Source organism: Aythya ferina (assembly GCF_964211825.1).
Source record: "Aythya ferina genome assembly, chromosome: 17".
In the NCBI taxonomy this organism is placed as follows: Eukaryota; Metazoa; Chordata; class Aves; order Anseriformes; family Anatidae; genus Aythya; species Aythya ferina.
The window spans coordinates 9,838,389-9,861,325 of NC_140316.1; the positions used below are offsets into that span (position 1 = coordinate 9,838,389).

A 22,937-nucleotide genomic window follows, 5' to 3' on the forward strand; every position below is an offset into this window, starting at 1 on the left:
GTAGTTCTATTCTGTTGTATTCTGGATTCTTCCACACCTAGATTAAATCCTGAAAGTGATTTTAGTCTGAATTCATCACATGTTGAATACAGTTTTCTATTGACAGGTTGCACCATAACGGCCAATTGGTAAGTCACAGCTTTAAATCCTGAACAGACATGTAACAAAAGATTTGTACTTAAAAATGCATATGGTAATGGTGTAAGTGACTAAATGAGTTTAAACACCGAACTGAGGATACAGGGCTAGCTTCCAAATGAACATTTTTAACAACTCCTTTCTGTGCTTCTATTCCAAGACAACAGTGTCAGAAGCAGAGCTTCTTAAATCTCTGTAGGCACATTAAAAATGTATGTCTGTATTACCATCCGCTGTTTTCATTAAAATACACTTATCCTCTTTTAATACTGGCATCCAGCAATTACAGCACAAAATAAGCACACTAGCTCATAGTTCTTAAAAAGTGACATTACAATCCTCCTACAAAAGAGGGAGTGTGGTCACTATAAGGAGATTCTGACTGTCAACAAAGCGGTGATCAGTTGTTGCTACTTACTTGGTGGGTAAGGTACTGCTGTTCTACCATCCTTCCCTACAGGGCGTTCCTCAGACCCTACTGCAGGCATTTTTGATGACCGAAGAGCTGGTGATACAGCCTACAAGCAGAATAATTACATACCATATTAAAAACATATGAAATATTAGAATTCACATTAAAAATTCTTAAAACTCTCTGAATGAGATTTCACAAAAACAGAAGAAACAAAACTGTACTTTTCTGCTCTCCTATCCTGCCCCACTAAGGAATTTGGATTTCTTTTCCCCCCTATTTCAATACTAAATCCAAAACAAGTCTTTGAAATATTTATGTGGGTATACACATGCACAGACACATAGAAACACACAAATGTATCTGTATATACACAAATCATTATCACAAACACTGAGCTTGAAATTCATGTGACTACTCTTTCTTCCATGTTTGGATTACTCTAAAGTAATACAAAGAACTGAGGTAATACTGAGGACGTGTCACTAAGAGTAAGAATGCCATCAACAGAGACTACAGGGTACAGCTGAACACATCACAAGTTTTAAGGCAGGAAGAACATGAGGTTCACCCAAGCCAACTTCACAGAAAAACATTATTTTTTTTTTGACAAAATATTTCTCTAGTAGATTGGTATATTAACGGTGACATCTTAACTGCAGTTTGTGTGAAACCACAGAACAGGGAGAAATGGTAAATAAAGAAAGAAAGTGGTGTACTTGAAAAGTACTGCCAAGAACCAGAAATTACAGTTTTAAGCCGTATTATCTATCATCAGTCAGTTTAGGATCACTTTTGTAACAACATGGCTATTAAGCTCAAAAAGAGTAATTATTCAAGTTTCCATGAGTCTTGTGGTTGGTTTTGTTTGTTTGTTTGTTTCCAGGTTATCAATGTAAATCAGCTTTTCCTTGTCTATTTCCTAATTTGTTGTCTTTGCACAGAATAAACTGCTCATAGACATACAAAGAAACATGCTTCCAAGAATCACTTCAATAAATTTGGATTTATTTTTACTTTGTGCAGCTTCTCAAACATGGTTAAAGAACAAATCATCAGTCAATGAAACTAAAATCCTTCCCACAGCTCTCAGAAACACGAACTACTGACAAAAATCTAAAGACACTCAACTAGATCTAATGCACTCAAAAGGCAACTGCATTGCTTTACCTAAGGAATTACTCTTACAGCCTGTCTCTGCAATGACTGTAACAGCAAGTTAGCTGATTTTCCTCACAGTATACAGGTTCTCTTCATGACCAAAAAAATGTCAGATGACACAAGCTTTGACATTACCTAACTCATCTTCTAATATTCCCGAACTGTACACAGTGATGATTTCTCTTTTGCAGATCTCCTTAAAGGATACGTCTGTTTGCTTTCAATTATTCCTAGTTAAAAACGAAGCCTGCCCTGAAAACTGTCCCTCCTCTCTATTAAGAGATAACTGTTCCCCACTACAATTGCAGCATCTTTCTTTTGATAGGGTTTAAATTCACAGAACACTCAATTAAAGACTTACACCAAGCTCGTCTTCATCTGAATTATCAAAGATATTATCTAGATCATGAAGTGATGGTGCCAGATCTGTCACCTGTGTGAGGCTACTAGAGCCTACTCGGCTTGCAGCATTGTCTTGCCGGGTATCTATCAAAAAGAATGGAAAAAATAGATGAAAAATAGCAGCAAACTTAAAAACCAAAAAATTGCCTTTTTTTTCTTTCTTTTTCTTTTTTTTTTTTTTCCAGTTTTACTTCTCACTCTAAACAGGGAAGAAGCAAGAATCACTGAGGTCCCTTTTCTATGATGTAGACTAGAAATAGCTTGGCAGTCAAATTTTAAGCAATGGTGACTTGGAAAGAACAAAGGCAGCTACTGTTAAACTTCAATATTTAAAAAAATATTTATGTTGTCATAAGAAGGACAAGCAGAATCAAGCTCCATATCAGAAGCTGTCTGTAACTTTCATGTTATGGTACTGTGTTCAGTATCCTTTTTTTTTTTTTCTTTGGGATTTTTTGTGTAGCTTTGAGTATTTTTGATTTGCAGAGTGAATTAAAGAGATTTTACTCACCAGTCTTAGGTGCAGAACTGAAAATAGACATGGCATCTTTTCCATCAGGAACTGGTGTAGAATGACCTGTTGTGGGGATTTCCTTGGTTCCAATTCCATCTTCTGACTATACAAAAAAATCCAAGAATTTTAATGGATATGAATTCAATCTGAATAAGAATGACTGCTGTATTATTGGCTTTCCTATGTCAAGCTAAACTCAGGGCTCTTGATTCAATGTTTTGAGAAGTACAAAACATTTTAAGAAGGAAAAAGAACACAGTTGTCTGACACTCATCTTAGTATCAGGAAAAACATGAAGTAACATAGTATACGATTTACAAAGGATTCCGCACACATCAGATAGCTCCGATAGGCAGTACAGAAAGTTAGCCACCTTGATTTCTTTAGAAAACACATCTAGAATTTTAAGTGCAAATTTCATTGCGGTGACGTGATATGTGAAGCTCAAGAAAGTAAGAAAAATGTCCAGCAAATCCTTTTGTCTCTACAAGCGAATATAAGGCTTGAATTATTTTATTTCTTGGCTTAAATCTGGAACATGCTGTGGTCAAGCTGAATATACATAAAGAGTAGGCGTTCCTTGCAACAGCAGTGTTTTCATCTACACATGGGTTCAGAGGGATGCCAGCAAATGCTGGTTCCAAAATACCACGCTGAAACGAACCTCTTTCCTGTGTGCCTGAGCAAGAAAGAATCCCTCTGAGCATGCCCAGTGTAACAGGTTTGTGTCTTTCTGAGAGCTGTAGAGCAAATAGTGCACCACAGTACTATCCCCCCAGAGAGAACATTAATGACAAAAACTCTGGATTTACGTTACCTTGTTCTTTTTCAAAGGATCTTTTTCTGCCCCGAGTTTGCATTTTTTATTGCCAGTGAAGCTGTACTTTATGTCACCATCTTCAAAAGTGTAAGGGTCACTAGCATCTCCCAAGCCTTCTCCTGGTTGTTGTATTAGAGGCAAGGGATCAAGATAGTTCAGTGTCTGCACTGGTTTCTGTTCTTCCAAAATTTTAAACCGTTTATTAGGTTGTGCTAAGAGCCTGGAAGTAAAAATAAACAAGCAAACAAAGTCACCATGAAACAAACCAAGCATACCTTTTGCAGCAGAGAAAAAGAACAGTTCTTAAGATCTGTAGCTGTCACACACAAATACAGCCCATGTCTTATTCCATCCTTTTTGATATAGCAGGAATACAAATTTTCTCTAATAAAGGATGCATTTGCCTACATTTAGTATCAAACACCCCACTGTAATAAGAACTTATACTTGGACAATGAGAGAAAAGTGAAACTTGTTACTAAATCAATATTCTTTGAAGTACATACATACAACCTTTTCAGCCTAGCAAGTTTTTATCAAAGTAATTATCAGTAATTATCAAAATCAATGTTGTCACAACTAAAAAAGTGTTCTTTAATTAATTCTAGCTTAGTCATTTTCATTAACTACTCTTTGCTGCATTTCTTCTACGCATTGTCAGAATGCAAAACTCATTTTTAAGCCTGCATGTAATTAATTCAGACACTCAGGCTACAGTTGATATGAAATATCTTTGCATAAAAGGAAACACATAAAAAAAGCTGAAAATTCTGTAACATTAGGTAGTTCACATTCCCTACTGAAGGAGACACTATTAGAAGCTGCAGCATTTCTAAGAAATCACATTTACTAATTTCTTTGTAGACAAGGCAGTCTGACAGTGTTTGCAGTTTCAACACCACAGAGGCTGAAGCAAACAGTAAAGGACCTATCTTGGCTTCACAGTACTGATGCCATTACAAAAAAGCAGGCTCATTCCATAATAAAGAATCAGCTATTACTTCTAGAAAGCGTGGGGTACAGTGCAATTTTAAAACCACACAATTGGAGAAACCGCACTGAAGTGCCTCTCCAGTGCCATAAACAGCGCCTCGCTAGCTGAAACCAAACACGTATGTTGCTGTAAAGTTGCAGAACTGAGCACAGATTTTGTTTTTATAAGCTTATTAAATTGCTTCCAATTGCTCAATTATTTTGATATAGGTTACAAAAAAGATTCATCAGTTGTTCCAATGTCCAACAGAAGGCTAGATATGAAAAAACAACGTGTATTACAACAGCACAATTCTACTTGAGTATTCAATGTTGACTCCAGCACACGTTGCCTTTGATGCTACAGTGAAGTCTTCTACCTGTTGCAGAACTTTTATTTGGCAGCAAAGAAATTAGATGAGAAAACTGATATTAAAAATCTCTTTTCATTGGTTATTTTCCTACCAAATATCCCTGTCACACAAAATTACCAGGGAGAGGTCCCACCTTCTACACCCTCCTCGTCCCTATGCTTTTGGTATCAAAAGTGAATTGCATGCTTACAACCAAAAGCAGAGTTTCATTGTTGTTTAATACAATAAAACCAGCGTTCAGATCAATTTTCACTCTTACCTTTTCAGTGCAGTGCTGTCCGAGTTGACTTCCATCTTGGAATCATACCTCTCACATGGAAGATCCGGTGGCCTGAATTCTGGATCATCGCTCGGGGGGACGCTATAGGTCCTCCACATATCTAGTGACTCATTGTTCTGAATTAACCCACAATATAATGCTGTCTCACTGACCTCTGCCATCAGAGGTAACCTCGGTCCAACAAGAACTGTCCTATCTTCTAAGCTGGGCAACGGCTGGAGCTCCAGCCCACTGCCGTAGAGTGCTGGGTTTACAGGTACGGAAGGAGGGTCCAGGTTCTCCGCCTCCTGACCTCTTGGCTGGGGGCTAAGTGTGGGAGGCAGAGGGGAAGTAGGGGAATGGGGTGAATCCATAGGATTCATATTAATTTGCTTGCTTGGATTTCTAGCAGGTATAGATAGCGGCTTCTCATATTTTCTGGAATTAGGGACTTCTAAAGAGGGATCCATTCCTGCTAATCCCAGTTTCTGCCCTGACGTGTCCTGCTCCATGCACAGCTCTTCAGTCACAGAGGGCCGATGGTGAAATGGCATCATAGGCCTTTTTTGCAGTTTATCTCCTTTTTCCTGTCTTTCTGTTGTTTTGTGCTTTGAAGAGGCAGGAGGTGGCAACGACGAAGATGACGATGTTCCCACACTGAATCCTGGCTGATTTATCGTTGGGGGACGGCTGGAACCAGCAGCACAACGCTGTTTGAAAACCTTGTGCCTGGAAACAGAGACAAGAACAATTCAGTTGATGGTTTATAAAGTTATGTAATCTAACGGGATAAAAAAAGGATAGCATCAAGAATCTGAATCTATTCCTGATCATTTAACAGATTCTGGAAAAGTCATGTGATCCGCACCAGGCTGTTCAACTCAACTTGGCTGCAGCATCTCTGACCTATAAAATGGAGAATGACAGTCTCCAGAAAGTAGGATTTGAAGCAAAGAGGATTTAATGTTTACAAAAGCTCAGTACTGCTCAGATCAGCAGGTAATGAGAAAAATAAAATAAAAATCAGACTGCTGTTTTCATTACCCTAAAGAAAGATAGCTTTTCAATAAAATGACTGCTGTGGAACTACACCACTGCTCTTGTACTCTGCTGAGCATCTGTTACTAAAGATATAGATCTGAATTGTTTTAGTCCACAGAGGCAATACACAGCAGAGTACTTTCATGTCAGTTTCCTCCAGGTCAGGTTAAATAAGTAAGTATAATTAGTTTAAAAAAAAAAATAAAAAAAATATATATATATACACACATACACACACACATATATGAAGGAAACATAAATCACTCCATCCCTATTTTTGTTTATAAACTGCAATATCTATTAAAGAAAAAAAACCTTCAAAACATGTAATATGCTTCTTATTCACAAAGATGAGATAAACTACATTCTTTCAAATAAGGTAGACTAATAGACTGAAGAAAACCCATTCTGCTTTTATGACTTAGTTATGAAAACATCCAGGTTTTATAGTACACAGTGGCTGTCAAATGGTACAAAGCACAACTACTTGTACTACGTCTTTTTCCTGTTTCCTCAGATGGTTATCTATGTTGTGTGGTATTGTCCTGACTTTATTTGTGTTTGTTTTCTTTGTGTTATCAGGAAACGTTACAAGTTCTCTGTGCCATAGGTGGTCCTTAGATGCAATCACCCGTAATGCAGACCTAATGCCCTAGTAACTGAAGATTTGCCTTAAGCACGTGCTTACAGCATTTCCTTGAGCTGATTTCTCTATCATTTGCCACATGAATGTGACCCCAGAACTCAGTGACCCCAGAAAGTTTTTTTAGATACTCTTGTTACTCTACACACAAAGCTGGTCAACAGAAGATTGCATTTGCTGCTATCTGACAACGCTTTATGATTCCATATTTAAGATCACATCTTCATATTTATGCTTGCATTTATACAGTACATGGGCACATATGACTAAACAATTATATTCATATGACTGTAGCTGTCCAGCTTCTGTGGCTGTACAGAGAACTGCATGGCACACATTTATTGCTGTTTGAAATCAGGTTCCTCCTTCACTTCAAACATAATGTTTAAATTTCCCTGTTGCTGTATTTACTACCTTCAGCATGATGTAGTCATCAGCGGAGGCGTTAAGAAACTGTGTGAAATTCAGCTGAACCTATCTATAGATTCAGGCTTCCATTACTGGTTCCCCAAGCTTTCCAGGGAAGTCTGGACTTCAGTTTTCTACCGAAAGCACTCGGTATCTCAACAAAAGATTTATCTGTTCCACATTCTTAAGCATATATACAGCCAATAATAATCAAGAGTAAAGAGCAAGGCTGCAGAAGAGCAACGCTTTCATTTAGAATACATCACAGTCTGTCCAGACTGAACGCTCTGCCCTCTGCATGACACACAGTTCCACTGCATCCCTTTATCTCTTCTTCTAAATACACAAAGAAGAACCTGCTTCATGAGAAGTCAAACACAAAAAGTACAAGGGCACAATCATGCTTCATTTCATTTTGTACAATGGAAATTTCTAAACAACAACTCTTCAGAGATCCAGAGAATGCTATATTCCTCAATTTCTATGACAGCCAAATCTATACTTAAAGCTCTACAGAGACTGCTGTGGCAGGTAACACATTTAAAGATTTGGTGAGACAATGCATTAATTTTAATATCACTAACTACAGCATTATTCTCAAGCTTGCCCTGCTATTAAAAGAAAAACAGTAACAATAACAACAACAAAACAGCTATGCCTAAACCAAATGATCCTCTGCAAAAAGCAAAAAGCAGAGGATCATTTCAGCCACATCACTAGCCACTGTATTGACTGTAATTCCTGAGTAGATCCTTCTTGTAGTAGTAAAACAAACAAAACAAAACAAACAAACAAACCAACAAAAAAAACACAAATCAAACAACCAGATACCAAAGGATTTAATCAGCATGGCAGGATCAGCGTTTCTATTTGAAAAGCCTGAAGGATGAGCTCATTACAAATGAGAAATGTGTGAGTGATTCTAGTCCCCACTCTTCAGTCTGGGATCATTTTTCCACTTAAGGTGGAAAGTGCGGCAAGTGGACAATGACAAGAGATGCTTATTAATCACCTGAATGTGATTGATGTGCACAGTTTTGATATTAGTTTCCTCATTTCGGAGCTAAAACATAACTCACTTTGAAAAGCACGCCGCTGTTTGAATCGAACATGCTCTTTCAATATGAGAAATGCTTACTGTCTTCGAAGCTCACCTGGAACAAGAACAACTGACTCTTTGGACTGGATCCACAAAATCCCAAGAAACAGTATTGTTAGGAACTTCCTCTTCCAAATTTGCAGTTGTAATTTGACTCCTCCTGAGGAATAAACAATTTTAGTAATCATCACCTTGTGTAAAACAAAACTTAAAGAATACACATGCATAAATTCACATGTTAGCCTCAAATAAATTACTTTATTCTACTTCACCTTTGAAATAGAATTGCATATTTAACAGTAATTCCCTCTGGTACACCTAGAAACTCACAGTCTGATTTGTATGGGAGGATGTTACCAGCTCTAAAACAGATAGTTTTGTCTGGAGTTTGAACACAAGAAACAAGGGCCAAGCAATTTAAACTGCATCTGAAAATTCTTCTGACGTATCCAATAAGTAAATTGTACGGAAATACTGAAAAAATAAGGATTTTTAGGGCACATCATGCCATGAATAGACTTTAAAATTCAAGGCATACAATACTAACAGAAATACTTTACCATATCCTTATTGATTGGAATTTTAGTCCAGCATATGTAATGTAATGCTTTACAAATATTACCCATAGGGTTCTAAATATCAAACGTATATTCTTTGTTCTTCACTACTTGTAGTCTAGGAACTAAAACTGGAGCAAGACACTGCAATCGTTAAAACTGAAAATATCTAGCTGAAGGCACCTACTATAGATTTTTAACCTCAAAGCCTATCACAATTAACATATGCAAGTGCAAACACAATGTTAATAGTGTTAGGAGTTTTCAGCTGAATGCAGTAACAAATTTTCTTTGATAATGCTGTTCTGCATCATTAGCTTTGATTAGTGTCAAAAAAAACTCTGTCAGAATAGCATTATCTAAGGCACAATTATTAACATTTCAACTACATATTATGTGTTATTAATAATAAAAAATATCAGGAGTGCTGCCTTACTTGGACTGTGACCTGTTGAGGATGCATTCCTTCCAGACACGGTGAACCATATGATTGTGAAATTTTGGAGTAATCTTGCTTGATTTCTTTGGACTGTGTACACTGACTGTCCCCTCCTGTACAGCTGAATGGCTGATACTGCTCTGAGAACATCCGCTTTCTCCTGGAATATAAATTAAGAATTAATGTTAGAGCATAATTTATGTATACTATTTGAAAGCAAGAACCAGTTGTTTATACTCAAGATAAAACCTCAATGAAGAAATGAATGGAATACTGTGACACTATTTCTTTAAGTTATGCTTGAATTGATATATCAGAATCAAAACTTGCTTCAGTAAAACCTTACAATTTGGATGTGTACATTACAGAAATTGTTCAACAACTGATTAGTATATACTAGCAACGTAGTATGTGAGATTCTCAATAATACTGCATGATTATTGAAGAGATAACTAGTGAAAATATAACTCCAACAGTTAATAACCTGAAATTTCCAATTTACATTCCATACTTCATTTCTTTCTGTCTGTGATACAGAAACTTTATCAGTTATTGATAAATAAGCAGATGTTTCTTTCTCTACTATGAAATGTTTTTGTTCATATTAATGGAAGTCTACTACAGTCATCCTTAAAAACCCAAACTGGAACAGCAGAGGGAGCTTTAGGCTCATTTGGCCTGGCAGCTGAGTAACGCTGTATTCTGTGCTCTGGATGGAAAACTAAGTAAGGATATGCCGCATTTTAACAAGGTCACATCAGTGTACAGAACACTTTGTCCTTCTGCCTGACTCAAATTAAAAGCCTTAAGAATGAAACGCTGAAAGTATTCACTGCCATACATCACTGCATCTAACAAGGCAGTTCTGCTGATTTCCACTAGGTCACTTTTTAAAATACACCTTTTAAAATTGCACACAAGCTGCCTAACTCCCTATCTTCTCTCATTCTTCACGCTTACAGTTATTTCCTCCAGTCGGAACTTTCCTGCTTCTCTTTTGGCAAAGAATGCTAATAAAAAGGAGGCAGTCAGAAACACGTTCCCAGACATGCTGAGGCCAGAGGCTCTGACGATTTGTTTCACTGGCTTTCAGATGTTTTACTTTGTTTATGAACATGACATGGTAACAAACAGAGCACACACACACACATTGTGTAAGTTAACAGCAGGAGAGTTAGAAGTGGTGGTTCGGAAAAAATAGTGCAATGGACAGGGGGAGATAGGAGGTAAGGGAGGATAACTAATGGGCTACCAAAGCTTTGAAATTACATTTGAATGCATTACCTATTGCTTTCCAAAATTCTGTAGTATGTTTATACACACAGCACAGCTAGATGTGCCATAGTACGAAATGGCACTTCACAGCAGGCACAAACATCTCATTCTCATACTCTGACACTAATTTCTAGCCATGAAAATCACTGACAAGATATGGGAACACACATGGACATCCAAATAACTGTCATATAATGGTGTAAATACAACAGGAGGCAAACAGACATTCACCAGTGGTCACTTGGTAATCCCACTGCTGCACCCTGGTCCTACACGTGAAAAAATCCCATTCCCTAGTTTCAGTGGCAAATTATTTTGTTCCATAATTAAGACCCAATCATATAAAGTATGCTTGGTAGAGCATACTGAAGAGATATGGAAGTCTATCCCGTTTCATCCCTGATCAAATATTGAATTGAAAAAAGGAAAAAGGAAAAGAAAAAAAAAAAAAAAAAGAAACAACCCCTGCACCTCTCTGCTGATGGTAGCTTCCCACCAGCCAATTTATTCTAACACTTAATTATCCTTACCCAGAGAAAGTTTTTCCCCATGTTTAACCTAGATTTGCTTTGCTCTAGTTTAGATTCATTACTTACTGGTTGCAGAGAAAAGATTAGTCTTTTTCCCTTTTATGTCTCTGAAGATTGTTTCACTGTCTCTCCTTCAAATTTCTCTTCTCTAGACTAAACAACCTCAATTCTTTCCATCTTTCCCTGTGGGCCCTGTTTGCAAAATCTATAACCATTCGTACTGCACTTTTCTGGACTCCATCCAGTGTGTCCACATCTTTGTTTAATAATGGTGCTCAAAACTGGACATGGAACTACAACCACATTTTTACCAGTCCAGGGCAGAACTGAAGGATTATTCATGTGCCTCAGATTAACCCAGTTTATGTATCCCATTTACCAATTCCAAACAGCATGCCATGTTTTTCCAATCCATTTCTCCAATTTGTCAAGGTCTTTTAAAATCGTAAATGATACAATATAATGGAATCCTTTCGTTATTCACTGGGGAGGCACCAGTTTCATATTGCCCTCCTAAACAACAGCAGAAAACTGACAGAAATTGTGGGTGCCAGATCGAATGGTCTGAACATTTTTTAGATGTTAATAGCTTTTAAGCATTGAACTCACTTGTGATATTATATAAATTTCTTAGGGATCTGAAAGATTTAAAAATACAATGGCAATTTTGAACATTTTAATCTGCATCAGATACTTTAACAATCCCTAGATTATTTAGAAGTAGATTGTCTTGCTTCAGTTACTAATAAAGTAACTTGCTTTTTCCTTATTTAAACTATCAATTGCCTTGAAAAATACTATTCAAGGTGAGTTTATATCTCAGATTCTACTTGAGTAGAATTATTAGCAGTAGATACTCTGTATTTTTTTTATTGTATTCATTCACAAGCACTGTTCATGGACAAGTACTTCCATGGCAGTGGAGATGATGATGATTTTCCTGGGTTTTGCATCAAGATTGATCCTCTTCATCTGACAGAGGTATCTATTAAGTGCTAAGCCAGCCCAGTATCTCCCTACGCCTCCGTGAGGGTATTGAAAGGATTCCTCAGCCCCATCTGGGAGCTTACTCTCCCAGAAACTTGTAGGAACTTCATGTCTCCTGCTCTGTCATGGCAGACACTAATCAACAAGCTCAAAAAAAGTGTATTTAGTGTTTTGCAACTGCTTCAAATACTTTCAAAAATAAAGTTTAAATCCATTATTCCGCTCATGTACTTTGGGCAGCATGAACAGATGCTCCTTGACAGATGTGTATTGAAGATTCCACTGCAATGAAGGCTGAAATGTTTCTGAGAGGCCTCTGGCAGAAGGCTGTCCAGTGGGGAGTGGTCTCTAACGATTTTGCTAACTGAGACAATCTGAGAACTGAGAACTCTATTCCGAAAAATTTTCATTTGCAAAGCATAAAGCATGCCAGTGCTTGTGAAATCATTATTAAGAAAAGTTACAAGGCAATTGCGAGAATGCTGGGGGAGGAATGTGGATAAATAATACCTGCTGCGGAGAGCAGAGAGGATACAGCCAGTGGTACCCGTTGAAAGGAGATGAGGCAGTGGGCACAAATTGAAATACAGGAAATTGCATTTAAACATGAGAAATAACTTTTTCTTGTGAAAGCAGTCAGCTATTGAAACAGGCTGTCCAGAGAGGCTGTGAAGTGTCTGATAGTGGAGATACTCAAAACCTAAGTGGATGATGTCCTGAGCAGCCTGCTCTGCCTGGCCCTGCCTTCTGCAGGCAGATTGGATGAGATGATCTCCAGACGTCATTTCCCACCTCAACTATTTTGTGATTCTGTTATTAATTGGTAGGTTCATAAAAAACATGTTCAGAAGACAATCTATACAGAAAAAAATAGCTGTAAACACACCTTGAAAACATTTTTTTGAACAAAAGTCAGTTTATTTTTTTCCCGTATCAGATAGTTCATTTTTTTCTTTTACTTCTTCATCTTAGATGTTTGCACACAAGCATACGTTTGACTCCTCTATTCCAAAGTCCTTGTTTGCACACAAATGTATGACTCCTCTGTTCCTTAGTCCTCACTTGAAACTGCAATCCTGAATTTGTTGCAACGTAACTTCCCTAACAACAACTAATGTGAAGATCTCATCTGCATCCCGGATGACAACAGACTGTATATATATTTATTTTCATTTCTGAGGAGCAACAGGATATATTTATTTATTTATAAGAAGCAAAATACTAAGGATCTAGCACCCTACCTACCAAATATTTGGATAGCTTCCAAGATTACAACTACTGTGGATCCAATTGCTTGAAAGGGGCATACTCCACCCAGACAAAATGGGTATAATGCACGTATAACGCAGCGCTCTGTGTGCCACTTGCAGATGATGCAAGTCCATATCTGACCCCATTTGGGAAGCCCAGCTCTTTGTCACCAGTTCCGGAGACTTGTACTTTTCTTTTGACTGGCCCCTAATTAAAACCCAGCTGTCGTGGGTAGCTAGTATTTGCAAATTTTTATTCCACCAACACAAATAACTAGTTAAATGCTCTATTTCTAGTTCTGTCAAAATGAGCTACATATTCCTGTACGTTCACTACACCCTTGTACAACAATGAATCAACACTCTCCTCCCACTGTGAGCTACGCAAAAATGGAAGAATGACTGCAGCCTGCTGGGCGTATTGCTTACCCATAACAGCCTGCTCTGGAGAAGTGGGTGGAGTGAGTGGCATCCCACAGGTACTAGCAGGATCTTTCATGCTTCCAAGTCCCTGCTGTCCCACATTTATATGGCCTCCAGTATTGGCAGCATTCTGTGACACAGGAATGTCACTCTGGGAGATGAGAACAAAGGCTGAAGGATACACCATCCTTACACCACCTAGAAAGAAATGGAAGAACAAAAGTCTTAAACATACCATATAATATTCAGCAGCCCTAGTCTCTTCTACTTGTTTTCAATGTCAATTAGACAAAACTTATCTGAAATACAAAGAGCTAACGAAATTCACATACTAATAAACATTCAGCCCTCTACAACCAGTACAGGGATGAAACAAGTAGCTTGATAATGTGAATAATAGCATGTGGGATACAGGGAGTAAAGAAGCTTGAGGCAAGATAACTAGTCAGATGTTCCAGTGTCAAGAGAGCTACAAGAGAAGATAGGAAAATTATAATAGCTGTTTCTGATTAATTAGATTTTTTTTAAGCATGTGGAAGAAGAAAATCCTTCAGGCAGAATACTGAAACTTACCAACAATGACTTCAACTGCCACAGGGAAATCGTTGTCATATCCCAGCTCTTCTTCCTCTTTCATCCCTTCTTTTTTCTTCAGCACCATAGGGTAAAAATACTGCCATTCCTCCATCAGCTTACGCGTTGCTGGGTCTGACATCTTATATGACTGGCCCGTGAGTGTACCATTCAAACCATAAGGACTCACCAAAACTGCAAAATAAGAAACAATAGTGCCTACAGTACGTGTATTCCAATAATATCAGGCATTCTGTGCCCAGCTTGACTCAATATTCCATTTGTGTGCTGATTTAAGGAGCTGTCTTCAGGGAAAAGCCACTGCAAAATCAGGTAAGGGCATGGATTTAAAGCTTCATGTCACTGCATTAGCAAACTTACTGAGCCAAAAAACATTTTTTTTTTTTTTTTCAGTTTAGACTAATGATATCAACACTGAAGTTATCACGTGTACTGGAATGATACTCACCATGGCAAAGGTATGGCCATATACGGAAATAATGGGAGACAGATACTCAACAACAGTTTTGTGTTTTTTTGTTTTTTTTTTTACCAGAACACATGATGCTAGGGCCTTCTCAGCATTAAAAAGGATAGAAACAGTACCTGAAGAATACTACAGCCATGACAAACAGGGAAAACTAGTTGCTCTATGACAGATACTTCTATTCAGACTCAGTTTTGCTTTTAGTCATATTTGATTTGAGAGACTAATCAACTTAGCTCACTGAAATAAAATCTTAAATGATTTAAGTGTCTACACTTCTGCCAAAACTTCACATTTTGTAATGAAACATTTTTCAACAAAATTTCTATAAGCACTCATTTTCTAATCTCTCGGTGTTTCTTTAATGTTTAACTTTATAAAGATCTCTTGCTTTGATTACTTTGAAATTACAATTTCAGACTGTAATAACAGTATAACTCAATGACTGAATTATTCCAAACTTGGGGGGTAGAGATTTGCACTGCAATTGCATCATGATTTTAAGAAGCTGTAACTTAGTTCTGTAAAACCCTAATTTCTTACACTGGCAAATATATAATCAGACTTTTCATTCTTTCTGATGTACCTTCAACCCTCAGTATTAGTATCCCTGCAGTATTAAAGTCATGGGTTTGAACCCACTGACCTAGACACCATGCAAGAAAATGGAATCAATGCACTCATGTTTTAAAATAATAAGTCCTTTAACAAAAAATATACACTTCTTTTTATTTACTATATATGCATACTTTCAGAACCCATATTAATGAACAGAAAGCTCTGGAAAATTTGCAGACGATTTATGGCTAGCTATAGTTTTGAGGTCCTAACAACATTTTGCCTCATGTCCACAATTTCCTGAAAAGAAATTTAAGTTATTTGAAGAATTCCTTAATCTTATTTTAATTCACCTCTGAAGATAACATCACCAGGAGCCACACAGCAGTGAGGATAAGCACATGACGTTCCCAAACTACCTCCCTTACCTTGGAATGGCGATGGTGAGGACTGGGCCATATGGATATGCTCCTCGTTGATCAGGTAGATTGGCTGGTGTTGAGCAATCTCCACACTGGTGCACACATTGCTTTCCCCATGAAGAAAGAATGTGAAGGCACATGACAAATGTTCACTGGAGATGTGGGGAGACAAAAAAGAAACAAATGTAATTAGCATGTTAATGAACTCACAGGAGTGATTTCATAGCCTCAGAGGCCAAACTGGCTCAAAATACGCTCTTAGGGTTTGTCACTTGTGGCTACTGAGTGCAGTGTCAAGGACAGACTGATGATCTTGTACAACAGAATGACCTCTCCCTGGACAGCTATTTAACAGTGCTGGCACCTCTCTCAAAGATGCGTTTTCCAGCCTGTTTCGGTTAATAAGATCATTACTAACAAAGAGGCCCTTAACCAGGATTTAAGAGGTAAAAATAAGGGTCTTCAGAAAGAAAAGGCAGTTCTTCAAAATTAACTCTGAAACTGATTCTAGCTGAACAAGAGTAGGGAAGGAACAGGAAGATGATTGTACAACACCTCATGAGAACCTCCATTAGAGGAAATAAAAGCATTTGTTACAAGAAGCTGGCAATGGTCTAAGATGAACAACAGATCAGCTACTGATGATCAAATTTGATTTAAAGTGAATGCTATTTAAACCTTTCCTACTTAATTCCACCCATTAAGTAACTCCCATCATTGCCAACTATTTACCTAAATATCCCTTGCAACAAAGTCACAAGAAAAAAAAAAAAAACGCACAACCATGTTTCATGCTTTTTTATCATTGTGATCAGCGAAAAATGTACAAAGCTGCAGTGGTAATGATGCGGTGACTTTTTGGTCCGATACAATGGCTGCACGTAGTTTTACAGCTGCTGGCTTTGGCACAGGACCAGCCATCATTTTCAAGCCACCTCTTAACTACCTTGACCAAAATGGATTAACGCAGGCAACTGCATTTAATACGACCAACTGCTCAACTACTGCTTCTTTCTAAACAAAGCACTGATGGGCTGGAACAGGACACTGTTTGCATCTCACTAAATCCCGGTATGACTCCACACATCATGTAGAACAAGTTTTCATCCCACAGCACAAGTTAGCCATCTGTAAGCCTCAGACATTTCCAGAGGAAAACAGAAAATGGTCAGCTGAGAAAATCTGGAGGGAAAACGTCCCTTAAGTGAAAGAGAGCAGCGAGACTTCCTTGGTGCTACCATTCTGTACCCAGAGGCACTTTGTGGCATTTATTTAATACTATGAAATAAAAGGGTTTTGTAGATTTCCATTTTCACAAAGAAAAGAAATTTCAAGTTACAGGGAACAAAGGGGCCCAGGTATTCCTACCCGCCCATCTTTCTTGCCCCACGTTAAAGGGAAAAGCAACTAACAGGAATGGACTGTGTGCATCCAAGAAACACAAAAATAAAAGACCAACTATACCATCGAAACCCATTACTTCCCTGACATAGGACAATAGCCTTGAATGTAAAGAAGATCCTACTAAATACAAAAGGCTGCGAAATCTGGTGTAAGATCAAGCGGGAGGATAATCTCTGCAATGAGTTCTGCGTGCAGCAGGTCAGCCTCTCTAAAGGAGAGAGCAAAGCTATTTGTAAAGGAGTCATTTTCAACTCCTGTCTTTAGGATATTACACAGAAATCCTCCTGATTCTGCAAGCGTCCTACAGTGTTTGCCTATGAAAGTCTTGCTTGTCTTCTATTGAACTGCAGGAAAAATAGCCTTCTGGGACCACACAGGGACCCTTTCAAGCCTCTTGCAAAGAGGTCTGGCACGAACAAATCACGTGCCATCTTATGCAACAGTCACAACCGACCATAAACACTGTCAGAATCAGAAATAGACAAAACCAGAGTTTGAGAGACAAAAGATTCGTTTGTTTTTCCAGGGAAGGGAATACGTCTCACTATTTTTTTCAGAGAATCAGCTAACACTGAAATTAATGATTAAGTTCAGAAAATGAAATAGCTTCAGATTAAAAAACAAACAAACAAACAAACAAACAAAAAAACATACAGCTAATTACAGACCAAAAAAAATATCCAAATACAGTACTAGGTCCAGTTTTGTTTCCTGAAACCATGGCACATCACAGAAGAACCACACTAGCGTGGCCAGCAGCACACACTCGAGCAGTGAAGGACGGAGCACGGCCAGCACGAGGCATGCACAGAGCACACACGGTGAGCACAGAACCCGCCAGGCACGGCTGCACCCCACTGCCCTTCCTGCTCCTCTTCCTCAGCCTTCCTCCCTCCTCCTGGGGTGGCCCCCAGCACCCACAGGAACGCTATGCTCCCTCCGGTGCCAGCATTGGTGCCACAAGATCAGCTTTCAAGACAAAAATTGTAAAGATCAAGGCCTGGAGACTTCCTGCACTCCCAACAAGTTTCTGGCAGATGCTGAGTAGAATATTTACTTGAGTAACAAATAGGAATTTTATTTCAAGAAAATAGTGTCAGCGCCCGGTGATGTATTCCACTAAGGCACGTCCACCCCAGCCTGCTGACATTCCTGACTTTAGTACATTTCACACAATTCCTTAAATACCAAGCTGCAGAAATCACCCTGGCTGCAGACGGGACACATGGCCGGATGAAATTCATGCAGCAAATTTACCAACAGCCTGATTTCGCAGGCAGACCGAGCTCTCAGACTCTGCTTTTCGGAACCACCTCGGCATACACCAAGACCTAGGTACTTCAGCCCAAGTCTCTAAAACCCAAACGTTGTTCCAGTCCTCACTAGAACCCTCCAACCACATTTTCTCCACGCCCTGTGCTGCTGACCAACCTACTGCTCTCCTAGGGCTAAGGAAGGCGCCGTACAACAGCTCCACACAGGGTACATCATGCTGGAGATCTGAAGATGCTCAGCACCATGTTCAGACTGATTTTCTTTTTGAAATTTAAATGCATTCAGAAACAGAAGCTGTCAGGCTTTGGAATCCCACTCCACAATCTCTACAGATTCATAAACCTACCTGTTTCTGTGCCTTCTTTTATCTCTCTGCCATTTGAAGTTATCACAAAGCACCAAGAGGCCTGTGAAATGGCTTCCAGGCCATCTCCCCTGTTCTCTGAAGTCTGCTGCGCCACCTTGAGCTGCCAGTTCATAGCGGCTCAGAACCAGCACAGTAACAGAAGCACTACCACGTTTCAACAGCTGCGTTACACGCTCTCTCTGCACAGATTAAAGGATTGCGCAGGGAACGAGACCAGCTTTACAATCACGCTTTTGAGCTTGTATTGCTACGCAAATGAAAGGAAGAAGGGCCAAAACGTCCTCAGGTGGAAGGGTGACAGCGGGATGGCCATCCTGAGCAAACTGCCAGGCAGCGCATCGTGCCTCACGGACCCTGGGAGCTCCCCATCAGGAATCAGGAGGCCCAAGCATCTGATGGATTTAAAAATGTTGGGAGCATTCAGAATTATTTAAGCCTTGGGTGTAGTATGAAGTGGAAATGCTTAGTGATACTTTTATGACCTTACACTTCATATATTCGTGATAAAGACTTCAGCTGGATTTACTCAGCCTGCTACCGCTTAGAGTTTAAGGTTTTTAATTCCTTCCTTTCCTTTTTTTTCTTTTGTCCAGGCATACGAACAGTGCCACCACAGCCAGTGGTAGTTGCAGTGACTTCCCATCACAAAACTTCAATACAGATTTTCGTAAGACCTATTCTTTTACCCTCTTTTATAAAAATTGAAAGCATCTTAAAGGAATGCAAATCTATACAGTACCTCTGCTATGCCACGCAGGACTCATCATCCCCTTTTCACAGGCGTTTTTTCCAAAAACCTCTCTTTCCCTGAGAGGTGACTGACAGCTGCCGCAGCTGTGATGTCACATTCCCAAACAGAGTATTTTGTGCTATTTCCAGCTGTAGCTGCATTTAGGCCAAGCTCTAAGAATGCTGAGCACTGTGGTCTTGAGCCAGCAAATTCTTGAGCATATACTTTAAGGACTATTTCCAATCTATTTGCTGAAAAGAGACTTATTTACTAAAATTAAAGTCATTACTTAAGTAAAAGGCTTCTATTAATAGAAATATAAAGAAAAAAATCACACTGCAATTCCACAGTGACAAATATTGCATGTCATTTCACTTAATTGAACTTTGAATCTGTTCTTTGTGTAGGAAACTAATCCTACTATGCTTTAAGAGCAAGGAAATTGATGAGGAAAACCCCAAAAAGAAATAGCAATGTTATCTTTTCTTTTTTTTTATTGTAACACAAGCAAACATCTGTGTCCTCCTCCTAAGTGCTACAGGTACTTTTGTTTTCTCCTCTATTAGCCATACAAAGCAAACAAGATTTATCACAGAAAATCCTTTCAATAAAGACTATTTTCATTTATCAGACCTTCAGTTTGGCACCTCATCACCTGCAACTGGCAATAACTGTCTTTCAGATACTTCCTCTGGGATCTCCATTCCCTTAAATAACTTCTGAGATACCTAAAAGGTACCTAAATCTCTTTTTAATGCAACATTTAGGACTTCCCATAATCTTTCTGAACACCATTCCCTCCGTTACTATAAATGACTTAAAGGAAATACATGAGTTTAAATTTATGTATATATAAAAATCAGATGAGAACTATGAAAACATGATGAGGTTTATACTACACAACATTGGCAGAGAAAGGAGAACATCTGATGGATTTATTATCTTACTTTTCCCATATGTAGTAGGTTTATATAAATACCTGACAGAAAATGAGCTAGTCTGCATTCAAATTTTAAAGGGCTTATTTCCCTACAACTAATGTCAATGAAAAAAAAAATGCTGAAAAATTGCATTTCATAACTGAGCTCTGAATGCATGTACAAAATGAGAACATGCACACGTGGATTATATGAAGCACTTTGACAAATGTTATTCTCTCTTACTCTAAATTAAGACTGTATGTATTACATGTTCTAAAACCCTCTCATCACCGGTACAGTTGTTGAAATGGTTGTTTATCATCATAAATGTAACCCCAGTCTTGGGTACACTTTTGCTCTTTTGGAGCACACCTCAGAACTTCCCTTCCTAACACAGGCACCAGAACGTTGAGCTCAAGCTGCCAGGCTGCTGGCTGTCATGTTTCTCTCCTTTAGTTTGTAAGCTATTGTCAGTAAAGCCACTGACTGCTTTAATAATTTTTTGGTTGTTGTTTAATGAAGAATAATCTCTATTGCTGTTCTAGTTCCCCTCAAAATTAGGGTTGGGATCTGAAAGTCCCCTAATCACAGTTACCCCAAAATAGCTTTATTAACAGAAAGCTTGATCTAAGAAGAGGCAGCAGTAAGCCATGAGCATTAGCCTCATTTGTATGATGGTGTGTTTTCCTAATCACTTGGTTGATGCGGTATACGAAAAAGAGCACATGAAAAGGCTCGGCACCAACTGGGAACATAAGAGTAAGAACATAATGACAGTTTCCTCCGCGTTTGTCTCAAGCAGCAGGACAGCTACGAGCGGGTCACAGCGATGGTCCAGGCAGGAGACGGCAGCACCTGGACACCTACAGCCCCCAGCATGCGCAAACACATGTCAGGACATCAATAGCACAGTTTGAAAATTACCTCTTTTTAAATAATCTGGATATAAATATCACCAGTGAGGTCCGAATTCGACAAAGCTCCTCCAACTATAGATTGAATGTATTGGGAATGGAGAAGAGAGGCTTTTTGCTTTGGTTTTTAATCACACCTTTCCCAGCTCCTATGCTCATCCTTAAACGAGCAGTGGTGCGCTCCCAGAGCACCCGCATCTGCAGGACACTTCTCTATGACATACAATGGTGCAATTTAGGAACTGGAGCTGCAGGGACCTGCCAAGCAGCTGTGTTGAAAGAGGAAGCTTCTCCGCACATACTGCGAGTGCAGAAGAGGACTTGGAACTGAGACTTCATCAATAGCAGCTAATTAAAAAAAAAAAAAAAAAAGGCTGGGACCTATTTTCTGGCCCTTACAAGAAACAGCACAGCCAGAGGATCATATGGTTAAACCCTCCTCATCTCTCCCCCAAAGGGAGGCATTATCCACACTGATTTACTGGAACCAGCCCTTGGCCCTTGCTAGCCCCAGAACCTCTCCTGGGCTTTGCCTTGGTCGAGTGCTGGCTGCCACTGCCCGGAGCCAAGCAGGGAGCACGCAGCAATTAGGCAGGCGGGATGATTGCAGGCCCCTTCTCGAGACCAGGACCTGTCTGGTCTAATAACTGGTGTACATACAGCCTGAGAAGCAAAACATTTCCGTGCTATTTCTCATGCTCACAAGTAACCCGTAGCATCCCCTGCCTAGCAGATGGACTGCGAGCATTGGCCAGGCTGAAAGAAGACAAAGTGCGTTACTCAGAGGTGCGGCTTCAGTAGCCTGCAATATACAAACATTTAAGAAACATAGTGTAATTAGTAACCACTTCTGCAGAAACCACAACAAAACCAGAATGGAAAATAGTGCTAGACATGGACAAACACGTGAGTTCTGTGGATACAACAGCCTTGCTGCAGGTGGTCGGCAGCCCACCAGAGCCGGTGGTTCCCTGTGCTGTGGCCTCAGACGCAGCCCCTCAGCAGATAGGTGAAACAACCTAGAGCCAGCTCCTTGCTCTCCTGTGCAAGGAAAACTGACCCTGGGAGAAACCCCAGTATGTCGTCTCACATGTTGTGCTGGAATTTGTTTTAAATGTATGAGATGCGCACCCAGAAACTCAGAATAAATATAATTACTTGTAGTGTTTTTCCAGTGTGCTAGCAGTTTCACAATGCAGCAAGCATTTAGATAGCATTATCTAAACACTTTTTGTGTTAGACTTATTATCCTAACACTTCCTCAGTCATCACCGACAAAACCTCTTGCCAAGGCTATCACACCTCACCACAGAATTGCTCTCCCTGATCCCCCCTCACAGCCTTCGGTCCTTTCCCTCCACAGAAATGTACGTGGAGTGACACAGGTGTTTATACTTCAAATGGGTACATCAATCTGCAGCACGGCAAGGCTAACAGCGGTACGAACACCTCCATGAAGTCAAGGGGAAACTGCTGCACACTGCATTAGTGAGTGCTTGGACGAGTAATTCTATCAGAGGCTCTGCGTATGAGGCGCACTGCGGGTCTGTGCTGGAGGAAAGGACACGTACAACATATGTAAC

At 39.3% G+C, this 22,937-nt stretch overlaps 1 protein-coding gene across 6 annotated transcripts in view; it reads right to left on the minus strand.

The window, feature by feature from the left end:
* MED13L (mediator complex subunit 13L) overlaps positions 1-22,937 on the minus strand; it is a 211,219-nt gene that overhangs the window by 38,585 nt on the left and 149,697 nt on the right. For all 6 annotated transcript variants that reach the window (XM_084539088.1, XM_084539089.1, XM_084539087.1 and 3 more), the window contains 10 exons: positions 15,751-15,896; positions 14,278-14,472; positions 13,711-13,902; positions 9,237-9,399; positions 8,299-8,403; positions 5,053-5,781; positions 3,445-3,667; positions 2,625-2,730; positions 2,073-2,197; positions 557-656 (listed from right to left, as the gene is read on the minus strand). In XM_084539088.1, coding sequence (XP_084395214.1) covers positions 557-656; positions 2,073-2,197; positions 2,625-2,730; positions 3,445-3,667; positions 5,053-5,781; positions 8,299-8,403; positions 9,237-9,399; positions 13,711-13,902; positions 14,278-14,472; positions 15,751-15,896 — 2,084 coding nt within the window. The remainder of the gene's footprint in view (positions 1-556; positions 657-2,072; positions 2,198-2,624; positions 2,731-3,444; positions 3,668-5,052; positions 5,782-8,298; positions 8,404-9,236; positions 9,400-13,710; positions 13,903-14,277; positions 14,473-15,750; positions 15,897-22,937) is intronic.